The sequence below is a fragment of the Scyliorhinus canicula genome, chromosome 16, assembly GCF_902713615.1.
Source record: "Scyliorhinus canicula chromosome 16, sScyCan1.1, whole genome shotgun sequence".
NCBI lineage: Eukaryota > Metazoa > Chordata > Chondrichthyes > Carcharhiniformes > Scyliorhinidae > Scyliorhinus > Scyliorhinus canicula.
This window is the reverse complement of record NC_052161.1, coordinates 137,877,083-137,900,360: the sequence shown is the minus strand read 5'-3', so window position 1 is coordinate 137,900,360 and position 23,278 is coordinate 137,877,083. Positions and strand designations below refer to the sequence as shown.

General features: G+C 44.8%; 1 protein-coding gene across 4 annotated transcripts in view; it reads right to left on the bottom strand.

The window, feature by feature from the left end:
* ctnnbip1 (catenin, beta interacting protein 1) overlaps positions 1-23,278 on the bottom strand; it is a 112,678-nt gene that overhangs the window by 63,266 nt on the left and 26,134 nt on the right. For 2 of the 4 annotated variants that reach the window (XM_038821265.1, XM_038821264.1), the window contains one exon: positions 5,319-5,442. In XM_038821265.1, coding sequence (XP_038677193.1) covers positions 5,319-5,414 — 96 coding nt within the window. In that variant the 5' untranslated portion in view covers positions 5,415-5,442. Of the gene's footprint in view, positions 1-5,318; positions 5,443-15,600; positions 15,653-15,755; positions 15,869-23,278 lie in introns of those variants that run through there. The other 2 variants (XM_038821266.1, XM_038821263.1) reach the window with 2 other exon arrangements.

The following is a 23,278-nucleotide window of genomic DNA, read 5'->3' as shown; positions in this document are numbered from 1 at the left end:
TCGACCCATATCGCTTTTGAACACAGACGCCAAACTGCTGGCTGTGTGATGGGTGATTGCGGAAGACCAGACCGGCTTTGTCAAGAGTCAGCAATTGACAGCCAATATAAAACGGTTGTTGGAATATTTTTTTTGCCCCTCTCCTGTGACCGAGCCACAGGTGATTGTGTCCATGGACCCCGAAAAAGCATTTGATAGGATGGAGTGGGAATCGCTTTGAGGTCCTTGGGAGAACGATCTGGGTTTTGAGAGTTTGACTATTGTATAAAGCCCCCACGACTTGTGTCCAGGCTAATGCCTATAGTTTGAGGCAGTGTTTGTTGAATAGGGGTACAAGACAGGGGTGTCCACTATCTCCACTTTTGTTTGCCTTAGCGATTGAACCCTTGGCAATAGCGGTGAGATCTTCGGATAAGTGGAAGGGGACATGGCAGGAAGAGAGGGAACAAAGGGTGTCTTTATATGCAGACGACCTGTTCCTTTAAATTACGGATTAATCTCCACTATGGAGGAGATAATGAAGCTACTTTGGAATTTTGGCTCCCTTTCTGGGTTTAAGTGAATCTGGATAAGAGTGAATACTTTCTGGTCAATCCCCCAGGGAGGGGAGCCAATCTGGGGGCGTTACCGTTTCATCCTGCCAGTTCTAGCTTTTGTTATCTGGGACTTTGGATGGCCCAGATTGGGCCTCACCACTTCATAAGATGAACTATGCTCGTCTGGTAGTTGAGGTTAAATCTTTTTTAAAAATAAATTTAGAGCAACCAATGAATTTTCTCCAATTAAGGGGCAATTTAGCGTGGCCAATCCACCTAGCCCGCACATCTTTGGGTTGTGGGGGCTAGACCCATGCAAACATGGGCAGAATGTGTAAACTCCATACGGACAGTGCCCCAGAGCCGGGATCGAACCTGGGACCTCGGTGCTGTGAAGCAGCAGGGCTAACCCACTGCGCCACCATGTTGCCCTAGTGGAGGTTAAATCTGACAAAAGTGGGTTAATCTAAAGTGGGTTAATCTAGATATACCACACCCACTTGTTCCCCATTATCCACCTTGCTGGCTACGTCCTCAAAGAACTTAAGCAAGTTGGTTATGCATGACTAACCCTTCATAAATGGTGACAATGAAGAATTGAGCTTTGTCTTTCCAAATATTCAGTCATCTCCTCCTTAATGATTGATTTCATCAACTTCCCACCACAGAGGTCAAGTTAATCAGTCTATAGTTTCCTACTTTTTGCCTCTCTTCCTTTTTGAATACAGGGGTTACACTAGTGTGTTTCCAATCCACCGTGACTTTTCCAGAATCAAAAGAACACAACCAATGCATCCACCGTCTCTGCTGCCACCCCCTTTAATACCCTAGGGTGCAGGCAATCAGGTCCCGGAGACTTATCTGCCTTTAATCCCATTAGTTTATTCAATACCATGTACATAGTGATGGTTATTGCACTAAGCTCCTCTGCATTAACTGCAGTTCTTGGAAAATTATCCTCTACCATGAAGACAAAGGCAAAATATTGGTTCATTGCCTCCGCCATCGCGTGTTCCCCATTATTACCTCACCAGTATCGTCCTCTAAAGGGCCAACATTTATTTTAGCTATTCTCTCACTCTTCATATACTTATAGAAGCTCTTGGTATCAGTGTTTATGTTTTCTGCTAGTTTCCTTTCGTAGTCAATCTTAGCTTTTTTGGTTCTATTTTTCGCAGCTTCTTTGCTAACCCCTAAAGTTCTCCCAATTCTCCAGTTTACCACTAGCTTTTGCAGTATCGTATGCCCTAGCAGATTTTGCCTTTATGTCCTCTTTGTCTTCCTTGTTTAGCTGTGGAATATTTTTCTCCCTTTTACAATTCCTCTTCCTGAGGAACAAATGGTGCTGAGTAACTCCTCAAACATCCGCCATTGTTCCTCAACTGTCCTACCCTCAATTCTACTGGGGCCAACTCTTTCCTCAGGCCTGTATAATTAACTCTGCCCAACGCTAAAACTCTAGTATGGCACTCTGTCCTCTCTCGGTTGGAAACTTGGGTGGAGAAATGTCAGATGGAGTTTAATCCGGACAAATGTGAGGTAATGAATTTTGGAAAATCTAATACAGGTGGGAATTATGCAATAAATGGCAGAACCCTTGTGGGGGGTATCGACAGGCAGAGAGATCTAGCCACAGGTCCACAGACCACTGAAAGTGGCAACACAGGTGGATAAGTTAGTCAAGATGGTATATGGCATGCTTGCCTTCATCGTCGAGTATAAAAATTGGCAAGTCATGCTGCAGCTGTACAGAACCTTAGTTCGGCCACATTTGGAATATTGGGCACAATTTTGGTCGCCATATTACCAGAAGGATGTGGATGCTTTGGAGAGTGTACAGAAGAGGTTTATTGAGGGGAGTCAACCACTTTGCTGTGGATCTGGAGTCACATGTATGCCAGGTATGGGCGGCAGATTTCCTTCCTTCTCCTGGTTTTAATTCCAGGTATTTTATTGAATTCAAATTTCACCAACTGCAGTGGGCATTACTCTGGGTCTGGTTTACTAGTCCAGTGACAATACCACTATTCCATTGCCTCCCCCTGGAGGGTATTAGCTATGTGAGGTTGGATAAACTCTGATTGTTTTCACTGGAACTACGGAGGTAGAGGTCAAAGGCTAGGAATCCTACAGCGAGTAACTCACCTGCTGATCCCCAGCCAAAGCCTGTCCACCATCTACAAGGCAGAAGTCAGGAGTGTGATGGAGTACACTCCACTTGCCTGGGTGAGTGCAGCTCTAACAACACTCAAGAAGCTCAACACCATCCAGGAGAAGCAGCCCCGCTTGATTGCTATCCGTGCCTCAAACATTCAATCACCGGTGAAAGGTTGCAGCCGTGTGTATCATCTAAAAGATACACTGCAAGAAATCGCTAAAGTTCCTTAAGCAGCACCTTCCAAACCCACAACCACTACCACCTAGAAGGACAAGTCACTCACCACCCTGACTGGGAAATATATTGCCGTTCCTTCACTGTCACTGGGCCAAAATCCTGGAACTCCCTCCCTAACAGCACTGTGGGTGCACCTACACCTCAGGGACTGCAGCGGTTCAAGAAGGCAACTCACTACCACCTTCTGAAGGCAACTATGGATGGGCAATAAATGCTGGCCTAACCAGCGATGCCCACATCCTGTAAATTAATTTTTTTTAAAGATGGACAAGAGTTCTTGTATGGGTCCTAGTTTGGGCGCCTTGGTAACTGCCTCACTTCCTCTCTCCCGTCAAGTTTTCTTTGAACCCAGTTGTTCGGTCTATCCTGATGATATGGAAGCAATTTAAACATTAAGCCCCCCCCCCCCCCCCCCCTTTCCATACACCACTGGAGAAAGTTTGGGTGTCAGTGCTCAAATCTAACATCGACAGGGCCTTACTCCAGTGATGTGTGGAAGATACTGAAAATTAAGAACTTAAAGTTTAGATCAGTAGTAAATCAGGTCAATTGGCGATATACAAGTGCCTCACAGCAGTATGGATAGTTTGTCATTAACCGCCGAGCGCAAAATTAATTCCACAAGGGGTACAGAATAATTAAAGAGCGGTGCAGCTGTGAGCAAGGCTGTGAGCCTCTCCGAGTGGAATAAACTCCACAATTATTGGTTTACCATTGAAGATCAAATTCGCTACACAAAAATAATGTTTTGTTTCATTACTATCATTAATGTATGTCACTCTGGGGTATCAGAAACCTAGAAGGGCTCTAATATCTTCCAAACTCCTCGGAGTGCTTTTTATTTCCCTCCATCTCAAAAACCATATAAAGGAGAGATTAAAGTTAGTTTCTTGGGCTCGCTTGTAATTTTTGCATATATTTTAATATCGCTTCACACCGCTGGATTAAATTTCTAGCTGCCTGGGTTTGTACTCAATTCTGAATCGGCATTACCAATTATTATTGGTGCTGGAAGGTAGTTCTGCTGCTAGCTACTGGTAACAGAGACTGATTTCTAACTTCAACATCTTCCCCAATTACCAGTTCTTAAACATTTATACCTATAGAATCAATCATTCTGAGGGTTGAAAATATATTTCCAGACTATAAACTGGGACTACACAGAATATAAAGTCAGGCACCAGACTCCTTGACCCATGCTGGCTCTCGTCCCAGCTATGCCTAGATTTTAAAATTCTCATCCCTGCTTTCAAATTTCACCTGGGCCTTGCACTTCCCAAAGACATTCTTTATTACCTACCTCTTTGACCATTAAGTGTCATATTTTATTTTATAATGTGTTATGGGTCAGGGCTTAAAAACTCCAAAGTGTATTATGAGGTACACCTGACCTTTCTGTTGAATTTGACTAGGATGAGCACAAGAGCCTTCCCTTCAGGAATGATTCATCAGTCTTCCCAGACACATTAATCAAAACAAGCTTTATTCTAAGAACTTAGTTAATATATATATAATAATTGTATATTATATATAAACACACAGCAAGAATTTGTATCAATTACAAACATAAAGACGCCACCCAGCTACAGTAATCTATGTAGAACACTTAATGAATTCCCCCTTAACTGTTCCAATTCAAAAACAAAATCCATTCAACCAAAAACCCCTTTTCAAGGGCGTGACCCAACACTGCATTCTCACTTGAATAAGACTGGCTTTCCCTGAGATTCTGACCCCGTCTCACCAGCAGGTGTAAACCCTTCTGGAAAGCAAACTATATATTTTAAGTTACCAAAGCAGGTAGCTATAAACAATGTTTTTTTTTACTGGAACTCCTCCTTAAAATGAAAGCATAGAAAGACAGGAAAACAACATTTCTTTCTCTTTCTGTTGTCCAAAGCAGTAAAACTGAAAGTGAAACTTTAAAAACCTCTCAGCCACAGCTCAGCTCCACCCACAAAATGACATCACTGAAGCCATGTGATAAGACAAAAACCTTTCTTAAAGGGACACTCGCATGACAAAGCTTCCTGTGAAGTGCCTTGGGATCGTTTGCATGTTGTCTCCGTGGCTGCATGGGTTTCCTCCAGGTGCTGGAGTTTCCTCTCTCGGTCCAAAGATGTGCAGGTTAGGTGGGGTTATGGGGTTACGGGGGAAGGGCGTGGGAGTGAGCCTCTTTCAGAGGGTGGGTGCAGACACGATGGGCCAAATGGCCTCCTTCTGAACGGTAGGGACTCTATGGTTCCAAGGTTCAAAAAGCCGGCAGGGTCCGGATGGTTGAACAACCTCCCCAAGTCATCCTTTAATTTTATTAACAAAGATTTATTTGATACCTATACCCCTAGTGAAAGTTAAAACTAGATTTGCATGTTATGTTCATCACTCACGTTTGATCCCATCTTCCTCAGCATCAGCAGCACTCGCACCTTCTGCTGGATGTACATCTCCTCGGGAGTCTTCCCGTGGGCACCTTCACGGTTCATCTGTTCAGCTCCGGTCACTCTGTTATCACTTAATGAGAGGAAAAATGTTTCTCTTTAAATACCAGATTTTCAGGCTAATTTCCTTTCATCAATAATCAAAGCAACATTTACAATTGAAAACTGTTTAGCTGCAGAAAACATGGGGAAAAAACCTTTAAATGGGAAATCAAAGTATTTTGACAGCAAAACCCCTTGCGCGTTATCATAGATTATCATAGAATTTACAGTGCAGAAGGAGGCCATTCGGCCCATCGAGTCTGCACCGGCTCTTGGAAAGAGCACCCTACTCAAGGTCAACGCCTCCACCCTATCCCCATAACCCAGTAACCCCACCCAACACTAAGGGCAATTTTGGACACTAAGGGCGATTTAGCATGGCCAATCCACCTAACCTGCACATCTTTGTGACTGTGGGAGGAAACCGGAGCACCCGGAGGAAACCCACGCACACACGGGGAGGATGTGCAGACTCTGCACAGACAGTGACCCAAGCCGGAATCGAACCTGGGACCCTGGAGCTGTGAAGCAATTGTGCTAACCACAATGCTACCGTGCTGCGTTATGTGGCCGCAAAGTTAATCCCCCAAATTTCCTAGCTCTACGGTCATCATATTTTGGGCCTCCCGTTTTGAGCTCGCTGGGTACTGCACGTCCCTTCAAGTTATAATGGCCCAGAGACTAGAGTAGGAAACCTAGCTGACACTCCAGTGCAGTACTGAGGGAATGCTGCACTGTCAACGCTGCAGTTCTTCGGATGTGATGTTGAACCAAACCCCAGTCTGCCCTCTTGGGCGAAAATATTCCATTGTACTTTCACAAGGATGAGGTTTCTCCAATATTTATCCTCCAATCAACATTACTGACTCAGATTACCTGGTTATTATCAGCACCATTTGTGGGACCGTGCACAAACCGACTTCCGTGTTTCCTACATCACAGCAGCGACTATACTTCACAAATTATCTCTTTGCCGATCAAGCACTTTTGGGACATTCTGACATCATGATCACAGTTCCCCTGCTCTTCGCGTTAGCAATTGAGCCCCTGGCCATGGCGCTGAGGGACTCGAAGGGTAGAGGGGCAGATGATCTGCTGCTGTATGTCGCGGACCCGGCTGAGCGGATGCCAGAGGTGCTGAGGATACTTGAGGAGTTTGGGGACTTTTCGGGATACAAGTTAAATGTGGGGAAAAGCGAGCTGTTTGTCCTGCACCCGGGGGGTCAGGAGAGGGAGATAGGGGAACTCCCGTTGAGGGGGGCCGAGGGGAGCTTTAGGTATCTTGGGGTCCACGTGGCTAGGACCTGGGGGGCTATGCATTGGCTTAACTTTTCGAGGCTGGTGGAGCAGATGGAGGAGGAGTTTAGGAGGTGGGATGCGCTGCCGCTCTCGTTGGCGGGCAGGGTCCAGTCGGTTAAAATGACGGTGCTCCCGAGGCTTTTGTTTCTTTTCCAGTGCCTCCCCATGTTGATCCCGAAGGCTTTTTTTTTTTAGAAGGGTGAATAAGTCGATTCTGGGGTTTGTGTGGGAGCGGAAGGCCCCGAGAGTAAGGATGGTATTTTTGGAGCGAAGAAGGGAGGTAGGGGGCCTGGCACTGCCCAACCTGTGTGGATATTATTGGGCGACGAACGTGGCGATGATTCGCAGGTGGGTGACGGAAGGGGAGGGTGACACATGGAAGAGACTGGAGGTGGCATCCTGTGCGGGTACGAGTCTGGAGGCCTTGGTGACGGCCCCACTTCCACTCCCCCCCAACAAAGTACTCCACGAGTCCGGTGGTGGTTGCGTCTCTCAAAATCTGGGGACAGTGGAGGCGGCATAGGGGGGAAGTGAAGGCCTCAGTTTGGGCCCCGATACGGGGCAATCACCGTTTTGCGCCAGGGAGAACGGGTGGGGGATTTGGGAGTTGGCACAGGGCAGGCATCAGACAGTTTGGGGACCTCTTCGTGGATGGGAAGTTCGCAACTCTGGAGGAGAAGTGGAACCTCTCCCCTAGGAACGCTTTTAGGTATATGCAGGTCAGGGACTTTGTTAAGAGGCAGGTGGAGGAGTTTCCGCGGCTGCCGCCAAGGGGGGTGCAGGACAGGGTGCTTTCGGGGACGTGGGTCGGGGAAGGGAAGATCTCGGCTATTTACCAACTGATGCTGGAGGAGGAGGCCTCAGTAGATGAGCTCAAAGTGAAATGGGAGGAAGAGTTAGGGGAAGAGATTGAGGATGGTACATGGTCGGACGCCCTGGAGAGGGTGAATTCTTCCTCCTCTTGCACACGGCTCAGCCTAATTCAGCTGAAGGTGCTGCATAGGGCTCACATGACGGGGGCAAGGATGAGCCGGTTTTTCGGAGGGGAAGACAGGTGTGGGAGGTGTACGGGTGGCCCGGCAAACCACACCCATATGTTTTGGGCCTGTCCGGCTCTGGAAGGGTTTTGGAAGGGGGTGGCGGGGATTTTGTCGGAAGTGGTTGGGTCTAGGGTCAGGCCTGGCTGGGGGCTCGCGATCTTTGGGGTAGCTTCGGAGCCGGGAGTGCAGGAGGCGAGAGGGGCCGGCATTCTGGCCTTTGCGTCTCTAGTAGCCCGACGCAGGATTCTGTTACAGTGGAGAGATGCGCGGCCCCCGAGTTCGGAGACCTGGGTCAACGACAAGGCCGGGTTCATCAAGTTGGAGAGGATGAAATTTGCCCTGAGGGGGTTGGTACAGGGGGTTCTTTCGGCGGTGGCAGCCCTTTCTCGATTCCCTGGCGAAGGGGTAGAGAGTGGTTGGTCTCTGCGGCGGGGGGGGGGGGGGGGGGGGGGGGGGGGGGGGGGGGGGGGGGGGGGGGGGGGGGGGGGGGGGGGGGGGGGGGGCGGGGGTGTTTATGTTATTTTCTTCTTTCTTGTATTGCTATTTGTTATTATTTATTTTGGGGGGGGGGGAAAAGAGTTATTTTCTTGTTTTGTTTTGGCGTGGAAAAACGCCTTGTTTGTTATAAATTGTAGGGAGAAAATTTGTTATTGTTATTAAAAAACTTGAATAAAAATTATTTTAACAAAAAACCTTGGCCCTCACACCTTAAACCTGTGCCCCCTAGTAATTGACCCTCTACCCTGGGGAAAAGCCTCTGACTATCCACTCTGTCTATGCCCCTCATAATTTTGTAGACCTCTATCAGGTCGCCCCTCAACCTCCGTCATTCCAGTGAGAACAAACCGAGTTTATTCAACCGCTCCTCATAGCTAATGCCCTCCATACCAGGCAACATTCTGGTAAATCTCTTCTGCACCCTCTCTAAAGCCTCCACATCCTTCTGGTAGTGTGGCGACCAGAATTGAACACTATACTCCAAGTGTGGCCGAACTAAAGTTCTATACAGCTGCAACATGACTTGCCAATTCTTATACTCAGTGCCCCGGCCAATGAAGGCAAGCATGCCATATGCCTTCTTGACTACCTTCTCCACCTGTGTTGCCCCTTTCAGTGATCTGTGGACCTGTACACCTTTATCTCTCTGACTTTCAGTACTCTTTAGGGTTCTACCATTCACTGTATATTCCCTACCTGCATTAGACCTTCCAAAATACATTACCTCACATTTGTCCGGATTAAACTCCATCTGCCATCTCTCTGCCCAAATCTCCAAACAATCTAAATCCTGCTGTATCCTCTGACAGTCCTCATCGCTATCCGCAATTCCACCAACCTTTGTGTCGTCTGCAAACTTACTAATCAGACCAGTTACATTTTCCTCCAAATCATTTATATATACTACGAACAGCAAAGGTCCCAGCACTGATCCCTGCGGAACACCACTAGTCACAGCCCTCCAATTAGAAAAGCACCTTTCACTTGCCAAGTGGGGGTTTGGTGCGAAAAGATGTCCACCTGGTCCACTGTTATATTGCAGATCAACAGTGCAGAGTTCGAATCCCTATTTGTGTTGTTTGCTGATGACTTGCTGGGACAGCAACCAGGCACAACAATTATCCTGTGTATTCATGGGTGAGGGAGAGGTAATTAGTCAGTGCTCCTACTCCAGATCACTATGCAGTGACCATTGCTGAAAAGCAGGATGTATGGAGCATTGTGTGGGTAGAGTCAGGTGCACGGACTCTAGGTAAATAGGCCAATACTGTTTACGATCCATGGTCAACGTTAACTAAGCATCAAGGTATCAAAGGGACACTGGCTACACAGAATCTATGCAAGAGTTGGTGTCTTGTATGGCATGGTGGGGGGAATAATCTAAAATGTGCACTGCCCATGTCTATACTATTACAGTCAACGAGGACCTGAACCTCCAACCCATTGTGCAGGACTGCTATCCGTCTATCATAGAATTTACAGTGCAGAAGGAGGCCATTCGGCCCATCGAGTCTGCACCGCCCCTTGGAAAGGGCACCCTACCTAAGCCCACTCCTCCACCCTATCCCCGGAACCCAACAACCCCATCGGGCACTAAGGGTAATTTAGCATGGACAATCCACCTAACCTGCACGTCTTTGGACTATGGGAGGAAACCAGAGCACCCGGAGGAAAACCACGCAGACACGGGGAGAACGTGCAGGCTCCACACAGACAGTGACCCAGCAGGGAATCGAACCTGGGACCCTGGCGCTGTGAAGCAATTGTGCTAACCACTGTGCTACTGTGCCACCATTTAAAGTCAGATGGCACAGGTGAAATGGCAAGCGATACAACACAACCCAACCCCCTGCTTTGTTTTGAAGTTTTTCAGAAACCCGCAGGCAGTGCGAAAAAGGACATGTTACTGCTTCTGCCTGGAGCGTAATCCTCATTGCAAGGTGCCTGCCAATTTGCAATCCTCAGCCAACTCACTCGCCAGAACTGACATCTATGTGTTCAAGCGCCATGTTTCAGTCGGTATCCTTCAGCCTAGAATCACCAGCAGATTTGAATAACTCCTGTAATTACACTACTGTCAATGGACAGCTGACCGTGAGCAGATGTGGGCAACATATTAAATTACTTTCTTGGGAAAGAGAGGCTTCATTATTTTTAGAGCTTGCTTCAAAACCTTTCAGCTGGACAATGGCTTCCCTTGACTACAGAAAGAGATGTGTACGGTTACAAGAAATAAAAATTTACACCACTTACATGTGCCATTGCAGGTGCATAAATTGACTGTTTTTTAAAAAATTAACTAGACCTCAATCCATGACTGACCTACTTCCCATACTTCCTTCACCCCTTCCCTCGCCTCCCTCCTAGTTGCCCCTGTCCTCACTTTCCACCCCAGCAGCCTCCATATGTAAAGGATCTTCCTCTGCCATTTCTGTCAACTCCAGCACAATGCAAACACCAAACACATCTTCCCTTCACCTCCCCATGAGAATTCCAGAGAGGCCGTTCCCTCTGCGACACCCTGGTCCACTCCTCTATCCCCCTCAACACGTCAACCTCATCCCACAGTGTCTACCCATGTAATCGTAGGAGGTGTGACATCGGCCCCATTGCCTCCTCCCTCCTCACAAGGATCCAAACATTTCCTTCAGGTGAAGCAGCGATTTACTTGCACTTTTTCCAATTAGGTCTACTGCGTGGCTGCTCACAATGTGGTCTCAACTTTGGGAGACTAAACCCAGACGGAGAGGTCGCTTTGCGGAACACCTTCCCTGGCCTCACAAGCGCGGCCCCAATCTTTTGGTTGGTTGCCATTTCAATTCACCATCTTGATTCTCTCTCCCCAGATGCTGACAGCCTGAGCTTTGCTGGCATTTTCTGTTTTGATTTCAGGTTTTGCTTTTGCATTGTCCCATCACATGGTTGTTTGCAAGAGCTGACTGTATGCTAATTGGCTGCCACATTTCCTACCATCAATACACTTCAAAAATACTACACCGACTATACAGTGCTCGAGCTCAACCAGAGCAAGTCACTATATAAATGCAGGCTCTTGTTTTCTCCGTGCCAATAAATAATTTGCAATAAATTTCCTCTCGCGTTTTTCTCTCTCATGCTGATGGTAGTTATCGCACTGGGGTACCAGCACTCTTTATTTGTGAGGTCAGCCAACAGTTATCAGCAGGTTAGTTAAGAGGGGGAAACATCTTCACTGAACCTGATCCTGTCCTTACACAAAAAATACCTTCCCAGCGAGAGATCAGCAGAAGCCCCCCCCCCCCCCCAACAACCCCGGTTCGTTGTTCTGTAGCCAGTTTCACTGAAGCATTGTAGCGCTGTACAATTGCCCCAGATGAGATCAGTGGACTCAGCACACACCGAGGATTGGACCTACAACACATGCAAGTTCTCGATGACCTGTGAGCATTACAATACATTTACAGCATCGGAACATGTCATTTAGTTCATGTCAGTGAGCATGTTCCACTTGAGCTCTATTTCACCTGAATAGCACAGCGTTACCTTTTAATTTTCTACGTTAAATTACCTTCCTCTTAAATGCATCTTAAGCTACAACTTTAAGAGTTCCGAAAAGTCACTGTAATTTACTGACGCTAGTTACTGCTGCTTCAGTGATACGACATGTCAAAGGCTATTGAAATAAAGCTTCGTGTTTCGAAATTAAAATGCTCTTACATTGGAAAATGGCCACGTTGGGGCACGGGGTAACTTTGCACCGTAGATGGCTTTAGAGAGCATAGGCTGACAGTGTTACATTATACTGCAGCCAAAGTAAAGTCCAAATCGTCTGGACTCAAGCTGGTTTCATTCCACTTGCCAAAACTCAATTTAACCACCCTTCAGGTTAGTTTCAAACCTGTTAAAGTCTACTGCTGCAAGTTCAAAGACAAAAACCTTTGGCAATCTGTCTCGCTTTTCAGCAATATTTAAATTCAAATACTTGGAAAGTGTGAATAATCAATTATTAGAATGAAATAATTTAAATAAAAGAGCAGGAGGGCTTATGTGCCTAAAATGTTCAATTAATAGATAGTTTGAATTAAGTGATTTTAAATTAAGAGATTTATACTTCCCATTGTATGCACTGACACCGAATCTGTAATTCACTGACCTAACACCAGGTCTTAAAACAAAGCAATGTTAGCATTCATAAGAACATAAGAACTAGGAGCAGGAGTAGGCCATCTGGCCCCTCGAGCCTGCTCCGCCATTCAATTAGATCATGGTTGATCTTTTGTGGACTCAGCTCCACTTTCCGGCCCGAACACCATAACCTTTAATCCCTTTATTCTTCAAAAAACTATCTATCATTACCTTAAAAACATGTAATGAAGGAGCCTCAACTGCTTCACTGGGCAAGGAATTCCATAGATTCACAACCCTTTGGGTGAAGAAGTTCCTCCTAAACTCAGTCCTAAATCTACTTCCCCTTATTTTGAGGCTATGTCCCCTAGTTCTGCTGTCACCCGCCAGTGGAAACAACCTGCCCGCATCTATCCTATCTATTCCCTTCATAATTTAAAATGCTTCTATAAGATCCCCCCTCATCCTTCTAAATTCCAACGAGTACAGTCCCAGTCTACTCAACCTCTCCTCATAATCCAACCCCTTCAGCTCTGGGATTAACCTAGTGAATCTCCTCTGCACACCCTCCAGCGCCAGTACGTCTTTCTCAAGTAAGGAGACCAAAACTGAACACAATACTCCAGGTGTGGCCGCACTAACACCTTATACAATTGCAACATAACCTCCCTAGTCTTAAATTCCATCCCTCTAGCAATGAAGGACAAAATTCCATTTGCCTTCTTAATCACCTGTTGCACTTGTAAACCAACCTTCTGTGACTCATGCACTAGCACACCCAAGTCTCTCTGAACAGCGGCATGCTTTAATATTTATCGTTTAAATAATAATCCCGTTTGCTGTTATTCCTACCAAAATGGATAACCTCACATTTGTCAACATTGTATTCCATCTGCCAGACCCGAGCCCATTCACTTAACCTATCCAAATCCCTCTGCAGACTTCCAGTATCCTCTGCACTTTTCGCTTTACCACTCATCTTAGTGTCATCTGCAAACTTGGACACATTGCCCTTGGTCCCCAACTCCAAATCATCTATGTAAATTGTGAACAATTGTGGGCCCAACACGGATCCCTGAGGGACACCACTAGCTACTGATTGCCAACCAGAGAAACACCCATTTATCCCAACTCTTTGCTTTCTATTAATTAACCAATCCTCTACCCATGCTACTACTTTACCCTTAATGCCATGCATCTTTATCTTATGCAGCAACCTTTTGTGTGGCACCTTGTCAAAGGCTTTCTGGAAATCCAGATATACCACATCCATCGGCTCCCCGTTATCTACTGCACTGATAATGTCCTCAAAAAATTCCACTAAATTAGTTAGGCATGACCTGCCTTTTACGAACCCATGCTGCGTCTGCCCAATGGGACAATTTCTATCCAGATGCCTCGCAATTTCTTCCTTGATGATAGATTCCAGCATCTTCCCTATTACCGAAGTTAAGCTCACTGGCCTATAATTTCCTGCTTTCTGCCTACCTCCTTTTTTAAACAGTGGCGTCACGTTTGCTAATTTCCAATCCACCGGGACCACCTCTCATGCCGAGAGGGCGAGAGTACAAGACCAAGGATGTACTTGAGGCTATATAAGGCTCTGGTCAGATCCCATTTGGAGTATTGTGAGCAGTTTTGGGCCCTGTATCTAAGGAAGCTTTGGAAAGGATCCAGAGGAGGTTCACAAGAATGATCCCTGGAATGAAGAGCTTGTCGTATGAGGAACGGTTGAGGACTCTGGGTCTGTACTCGTTGGAGTTTAGAAGGATGAGAGGGGATCTTATTGAAACGTACAAGATACCGCAAGGTCTGGATAGAGTGGACGTGGAGAGGATGTTTCCACTTGTTGGAAAAACTAGAACCAGAGGACACATTCTCAGACTAAAGGGACGATCCTTTAAAACAGAAATGAGGAGGAATTTCTTCAGCCAGAGGGTGGTGAATCTGTGGAACTCTTTGCCGCAGAAGGCTGTGGAGGCCAAATCACTGAGTGTCTTTAAGACAGAGATAGATAGGTTCTTGATTAATAAAGGGATCAGGGGTTATGGGGAGAAGGCAGGAGAATGGGGATGAGAAAATATCAGCCATGATTGAATGAGCAGACTCGATGGGCCGAGTGGCCTAATTCTGTTCCTATGTCTTAGGAGTTTGTCAGTAAAATTTATAGTTTTCAAACTTGCATCAAGTGTTAATCTTGGCATGGCATGCTGAATACTCCAATTACTGTGCCTTAAACATTATGTTTTTCACATGCTCAAAGAGAGGAATCTTTTTGTTTTCAGTTTTCCTTCCTGGACTTATCAAACACCTCTTATCTGATGATCAAAACTTGTGGTTTTGAGTAGTGTCACAATGCTGCTGTGTTCTCTTGATGTTCTCCTTTCGAGGGCGGAGAGATTTGTACAATGTCTACTCTAACACAATTGCATGTATAGAATAGGTACTTCATCTTGGGAATTACAAGATGTAATTCCATTAAGGAGTGCAAATCTTTGACCTACTTGATTAAATCTGTCTTTACGTCACCTGTAAATATAACATTTTACATAAAAGGCAGACGTGGAGAGCAGATTTAAAAGGTTGAGGATGTGACACAAGGGATCACGGTTATCGTAACTAACAGATACGATACCTAAAAAGACAACAACCCCGCGACACACGCTGTAGAAAGACCCCTTCATCAAAACAGCTGCTTACTAGTTTTCGTGCTATGCAGCACATGTTTGTCATGTAGCGATATGCAGAAGTCTCTGGAGCTTAAAGAATGTGGAAACTTGTATGCATTTCATATGGTTACATGTTTGGATCCCTCCATGGGACACTAGGATTAATCCCCAAAATGGGGATATGCACCAAAACAGTACATTAACATTTTTTTTTAAAAGATGGAACGGAAAAGAACAGGTGATGTTGAGTTGAGCTACCGATTTTAAATTTCTAAAATCACAGATCTTTTCCGACACTCCAATGTGGCAATTCCATGTTTAAATGTTCTAATTTCAGAGAAAATAATTCATTTCACTTTAAAAGACCAGTTAACGCTCCCGAGTAACCCAAATCGGAGCACAGCAAGAACAAATTTACACAGCACAAAAGAACAGCTGAGGGGCACGGTTGATCCAATTTAAATTGTGCTCAAAAAACGAAATCGGCAGACGGGAGCCGGGTCCAGGGGCAATCTATTTATTGCACAAACTCTTTCTTTTCCCCAGACCTCCTCTTGTCACACCATAAATCCTGCTTACCTGCACGGATCCATGATTTCCCTTTGCTGGAGCTGCTGTGCGCTCAACTGACAGGAATCTGTCACCCCTCCCCCAACCCCCCCCCCCTTCTCCCGCCACCTACCCACCACCCCCAGCCCTAGAGAACAGCTTAGCTGAGAACGAAGAGAACTCACTGCACATTTCTGGCTCAGCACCTCAGCGACGTGAGCAAACAGGGCCCCTGCTCTCAGAAACACAACAGGCCACACGTCGGTAGAAAACACTGATTTCTATTTCGATTTAAACGTTTGTGTGTGCATCACTAGGAAATGCAAGAATACAAAGCAAACAGTTACTCGGCGAATTAAGTGACATTTCTTTCAAGTAAATTATCAATTTTAATCTCATGGGGCAGCGAGTTTAAATTTAAAAAAAATTTAGAATACCCAATTCATATTTTCCTCCCCAATTAAGGGGCAATTTAGTGTGGCTAATCCACCTAGCCTGCACATCTTTGGGTTGTGGGGATGGAACCCACGCAGACACGGGGGAGAATGTGCAAACTCCAGACGGACAGTGACCCAGAGCCGGGACTGAACCCGAATCCTTGGCGCCGTGAGGCAGCAGTGAAGCTGCTGAAAATTCTCAACACTGTGACAGCACTTGATAACAACGCCTTGCATTAAGTGAAAAGCCAATATACATTGGACGGACAACTAAAATTAACTATCCCTTCAAATCCATACAGAATCACCTAGTTTGAAACAATTTTTTAAAAATACGATCAAAGCCAGTATTTTTTCATCTCGTGCAAAAACAATCAAACACAGCAAAACAGAATAATAAATATGCACATTGATTCATTATTCTGATTTTTCGTGCAGTAGGAAAGATTTGGATGTTCCTATCCTGCATCTTAAATATAAAATATGCTGGAAAGGGAAAGCAATTGGCCCTCAAGAGGTTAGTTCTTCTACAGGTACTGGCCTGACACAAACATCACTGAAGTGTTGTTTAGGGGTGCGGGGGCAGCAGAGTGGGAAGAAGCCATCATAATCATTTCACATGTTTGAAGCAGAGAATAAATGAGACACATCAGCAATAAAACGTGGGAAGGGAAACACGTCCCATTCAAAAGTCCCCACCTCACGCCACACCCCCCCCCCCCCCCCCCCCCCCTCCCAATCAATGGCTAAATACACCCAAGACAAGTAACTCTACAGTGACAGAGTTGGCACATTGAGTCACAATACAGGCTCCCATGGTCACTATCTGTTGAGGACAATGGAGCTCCGGACATTGAGCTACATTTTAAAGAGAGACAGTCAGCTCCTGCTAACATGAAAATCAGGTTTAAATTTAGCCTTGCGTTTGGCTGCAGTTATCCCCACCTGCTGGAGGTGGTCTCAAGCTTCTTGGCATAGTGCTACGGGCAAGCAGAAACGCGCTGGTGCAAAGACATTGGGCTCTGGCATCCACACAAACCGGGTAATACTACCCGTCCTGTAACATACCTTAGAGGAAAGCAAGCTAAAACTACGCGAGTTTATATTTTTTTTTAAAAACACACACACTTCCTGGTTTTTGTTCTCAGCTCCTCACGTTAGTGCAAAAAGGGTCTTGGCTCCAAATTGTGAAAGGATGTCTTACTTCATCATGACCTATTTATGGAAATGTGAAAGAAAAGGACGCTTTGTTTTCAATTACAAGGCATCTGTTCTCCAGCTAACACTCAATGCACAGTCAGAACAGACTGAATACGGGTAACTGTTGAGGCAGTGACAGCAGGAATGTTTAGTGTGAAACTAAAGTCGATCTTTACTAAGCCACAGAATTAATTTAATATTTAATTTATTTATATACTGGCGACTCAGAAAAATTTACTATAATGTGAAACTTTAAAGCTGTAACTCAACCAGAGCCCCCCCCCCCCCCCCCCCCCCCCCCCCCGGGCCATTCTAACTCACTTCCTCAAGATCCAGGCGGTGCTGGTAAAGCTGCTCATGTTCAATTTAAATCTCAGATTGATATTTTTTGTTAACCAAAGTTTTTAAAGGATATGGGGTAAAGACATATTGGAATTAGGCCATTAGAGCAGCCATAACCTCATTGATTAGCAGTGGAACGGGCCTGATGGACTAAATGCTCCACCATATAAACGAATAAATAATAAACTAAATAACCTTTATTGTCACAAGTAGGCTTACATTAACACTGCAATGAAGTTACTGTGAAAAGCCCCTAGTCACCACATTCTGGCACCTGTTTGGGTACACAGAGGGAGAATTAAGAATTCTCAGGTGGTAGGGGAATTGAACCCGTGCTGCTGGCCTTGTTCTGCATCGCAAACCAGCTGTCTAGTCCACTGAGCTAAACCAGCCCTCCTATATATGTTCCCCGCCCCCAACATTTGCACTAAAAAAAAGTCAACCTTCAATTATTTAACTTTAGACCTCTGATCGATCAATTAATAAAACTTATTTTGCACAACGGTATGTTCATGAACTTCATCCAAAACAGAATCCAATTTATTGTCCTCACTCCCATTATAAAAGAACAGAACTGACTGGTATTTATGTAGAAAATGAAAGTTCACCCAAAGAATGGGACATTAATATAATCAGATCTGCATTTTAAGATTGACCTTAACGGGGGTGTGGTAAGCAAAGTCACCTTAGTCCCAAATACCACAGGCTGCTCTCCCCTTTCGGGAGGGAGAGCTGACTGGTGGTGATTTAACTCGAGGACTACCACACCTCAGGCAAGGGGCAAGGTTGAGAAGGCGGGGTCTTCATAAACAACCTCATCCAGTACAGGGATTGAACCCGCGCTGCTGGCCTTGTTCTGCATCACAAACTAGCTGTCTAGCCTACTGAGATAAGAAGGCAGAAAGGCAGAGGGGGGAAATGCCAGAGTTGAGGTCTGGATAACGGAAAGTACCATCACAAACACTAGGGCAAAGCAAGTCAGGGACAGGCAAAAGGAGAGATTCAGAATGAGAGTTTCCATTGGGGTGGGGTTTAAGACTGGTGGAGGTTCCCGAGATAATAATAATAATCTTTATTGTCACAAGTAGGCTGACATTAACACTGCAATGAAGTTGCTGTGAAAAGCCCCTAGTCGCCACATTCCGGCGCCTGGTCGGGTACACAGAGGGAGAATTCAGAATGTCCAATTCACCTAACAAGCGCGTCTTTCGGGACTTGTGGGAGGAAAACAGAGCACCCGGAGGAAACCCACGCAGACACAGGGAGAACATGCAGACTCCACACAGACAGTGACCGAAGCCAGGAATCGAACCTGGGACCCTGGCGCTGTGAAGCATCAGTGCTAACCACTGTGCTGCCCTAACAGGGGTAAGTCATTCAGTCCTCAAGCCTGACCCCACTAACATTCAGTGAGATCATGGCTGCACTGTGATCTTACTCCACATACTTTTAAAGGATTTTTAAAAAGGAAGACAATTTCAATTTGAAGCATTGGGAGCAGGAGCTAATGTCGATCAGTGAAGCTATGTGCTAGTATGAATTGATGTGAGATATGGGCAGCAAAGTTTTTGACGAGTTGAAGTTTAGAGAGACCAGCCAATACAGCATTCAAAAAGTCGAGTCAGAAGGCAACAAAGATACCGACAAAGGTTCAGTGGCAGGCAGGTTTGAGTGGAGAACCCAGCTGGAATTCTCTAGACGAAGGTGGAGAATGGAACCTGGATGATTGTAGGTGGTCTGCGTTGAAGATACGGAATTGCAAACTCAGTAGCAGTATGACTATGCTCGGTTCAGCCTGAGACAGGTAGAGTGATGGTGTCTCGGGCAGTGACCTGCTTTGACCTTTCCAATGCTCAAGGCTTAATATTAACAGCAAGAGAAACCATTCAGTCCATGTGATTATTCTTTCATGGACTTTATTTTAAAATTAACCCATTAAACCTTACATTATGGAGCACAAAATTCTGTCTCCCTTCCTAAAAAACAAATATTCTCTATTGCCATGTCTTCCTTTTAAATAAATTGTCAAATACAGTCTTCAGTTTAATTTACGCCAACTACTTTCAGAGTCTCTTATCTTGTGGGAAAAGGCATTTTTTCCCCCCAATCTCTATTCTTGCTGGAAGCTTTTCAATTTTAAACTCGTGTCCTCTAATTCTATGTTCACTGTCCAAGATAAACAATTTTGTGAAATTCCATCTTATCTGCACCGCTCGATACTTTAAAGTTCTGCATGGAGTCCATCCACAATCGATCTCCTTAAATTAAATTAAAATGAGTTTGATCACTCGAGTTTTTCTTCGTAATCCCTCAAAGTCTGGTTAGTCTTGTCCAAACACTTTCTAATCCTTCAGAACTGACACCATTCATCTGTACCAAATCCATCCCATCTATTCAGATTTGTAATCCAGTGTGTTCCGGAGATAGTCGCGTACCCAATCTGCTTTCCTGACAACTGCTTCATGCTACCAGATGTTTTCCTGCGGCATTGTGAGAGATGACACAAATTCTTTCCACTCTCTCTTATTACATATGTATACTATTACTTTCCCCCCACATACATTGCCCGCCAATTATCCCCATTAAAAACCATCTGCCCACCCACATAAAGTGATCCAAGTCTTTTAATGATCATCAGTCTCCTTTCTACAGATGCACGCCATTAGTAAGTTTAACATTATTGTTTTTAAAAGGTGGGGGCGGGGGGGGGGGGACGATGACTATGTTTGTTTATTTAATTTAAATTTATTTTGAAGTTCTTTTGTTGTTCATTGGGGTTAGGGGGGTGGGGGATGGGATACATGCGTCGATACGGTCTGGGGGTGGTACGGTTATTATGGGTTATTTTGTTGCATTTCATTGTTTGTCGTTATGTTTTATATTTTCTGTAAAAAATTCCAATAAAAATTATATTTAAAAAAAAATTATTGTTTTTACAGATATGCTTCATGTTAATTTACAAACAATGCAGATACAAGGACACATTCTTGAAGAACATCACTGGCTAATTTATTGCATGGAGCACATATTCCATTTATCACCGCCATTTACCTGCTGTTGTTCAGCTATCAGGATAGTTTGCCACCATTTTCCTACTAGTCTCATCTCACCAAGTAGATTTTTGAAATCAGAGTAAGCTACCTTGCTGATCAGTTCTGACCTGAAATGTTAACTCTGATACTCTTCTCCACAGATGTTGCAGAGCCGAGGATTTCCACAGCACTCCTGGCCTGATCGCCACTGTGCAAAAAGTTACAGCTTGGCACCCTGGCAGTGCCCCTTACAGCACCACCTGGGCACCTTGGCACGTCACCTCTAAGACATAAAGTTCCCATATTCTCAGTCTTTTCTCATTACTCATACCTCTTGACACAAGGAATCATCCTCATGGTTCTTCCCAACACTGCCCGCAGTATTTGATTATCCACTTTTGTTTCTCAGTGAATACAAGTGGACACATTGAGCCTGGCCAGAATACTTCAGTTGAACCATTGCTGATTCTACTCCACCACCTCGGTTATATAGTTCAGCGTTCTATTGACTTTGTTGACTGCTGTTCTACACTAATTAGTCACTCGTAGTTTACTTGGGTCCTTTTGAGCTTCATCATTACCTTTTTCAACCATTTGTGGAGTCCATGTGTCACCATTCTTTCCTTTCTCTGTGCAATACGTCACGGCTGCTTGCATTAAATTTCATCTGGCCTTTTTCCTGCCAACTTTATTACTTTGCTTAGCTCATTCTGTCATTTCTGGGCTGCTTGCTTGGATACCGCGGTGTGCACCGACATGTTTGGCATCACCTGCAAAATTGACCACCTGTCATCCACAGCGCCCACAAAGACGTGCATTTATATAGCACTTTACACCAGTTCAAGATGTCAGTGTAAAGGGGATCTCAGCTGGGGCAACCTGGTGCCAAAGCAATCTCACAATATCCGAGAATCTACTCTTCTCATCCTGAGCTCAGATTTCATGATGTAACTGTACTAAAATAGATCCTACTCTATTCAAATAACTGCATTAAAGACTGAAATAAGATTACACTTTTTCTGGTAACTTTGTGGGAGTTTGCGCTGTGCGAATTGGCTGCAGGGCTTCCCACATTACAACAGCGACTGCTGCTTTCAAAAGATTTCATCGACGGTATAACAATATAAATGACCAAATAATTGGTTTTGCTGTGATAGCGATCGACGGGTGAATGTGTTCAGGACACAAAGGAGAAGTACTCCTGTTCTTCTTTGAAATTGTTCTGTGGGATCTTTTATGCCCACCCGAGACACAACCTCAGTTCAGCATCTGGTCCAAAAGCTGGCACATTCAACAGGGTAACATTCCCTCAGTACTGCACTGACTTGTCAGCCCAGGTTATTGAGCTGAATTTTCTGAGTGGGACTCAAACCTTCCAACTCAGACCAAAGGAGCGAGTACAGACCCTTGCTAATTTCTGCCCATTCCTTGTCCAGGGACATGAAGTCCAATCATGGTGAGCTGCAATAATTGATTTCAGTGTGCTAAACCCATAACAAAGGGCAAACAAACTTGGACCAATCTGACATATTGGTTTAGCACACTGGGCTAAATCGCTGGCTTTTAAAACAGACCAGGGCAGGCCAGCTGCACGGTTCAATTCCCGTATCGGCCTCTCCGAACAGGCGCCGGAATGTGGCAACTAGGGGCTTTTCACAGTAACTTCATTGAAGCCTACTTGTGACAATAAGCGATTTTCATTTCATTTCATATTGCTTAGTGCTGCATAATATAATCACCCACTGAGCCATCCACTTTATATTGGGAGGGGGACTGGGGAGGAGTGGTGGAGGCGGTGAGAAGGGGCAAAGTGCGTGCTATATCTTACAACAACATTTGCGTAGCAGCAAATACTTACAGGGGTGAATTACAAATCCAGTATCACATTTAGCCTTGAATATTTTTACCCAAGATTATTTTACATGGCTTTACCATAGGATTACTCCTATAATTGTATAAACACCAGGCAATGGATTACTATGTGAAATTTTAGACAAGTTAGATCTGGATTTAATTTCGGTATTTAGAAGCTAAATGTAATTACTGATTATACATGCTATGTAAAAAATCAGATGGGAAAACCAAATCCTGCCTTTTAGTCAAGCCTCCAAGCATGACAAATTGCTATTAATTTTCTGTGGTGCAAAGTACCAAATACAGAGTTTGAAATAAATTCAAGATAGAAGCACAGGATAAGCAGACCATCAAACATTAGACAGCTGAACCGGTGTATCAGTCACCGCCTTTGGTTTGACTGTACTTTAAAGATTTCCTTGGTCAGCTGTCAATATCAAGGAGATCTCAGCCAGGGCTACTCGGTGCCAAAGCAGTCCCACAATGTCTGAAATGATCGAGACAATCTACGCTTCTCCTCCCCAGCTCAGATTTCATTATGCAACTGTATTAAAATAGATCCTACTCTGTTCAAACAACCGCACTAATGACTGAAATAAGATTACACTATTACTTGATGGGGTAACACAAAGGTAAAAAAGAGAGAGATTTCCAATTACTCTTCCATCAGTCAGGGTCACAATGCAAAGAACGGAACTAATGGTTTTAAAATTACATTCAATTCACAAGGCAATACATTTTGCTAAAATGCTCTGTCTTGAAAATACAACGTAACCTTCTTAATGAGCCTTATATAGTAAAAAGGCCAATGGCATCAGTCATGTAAAGGGGTTTTAAATTGGC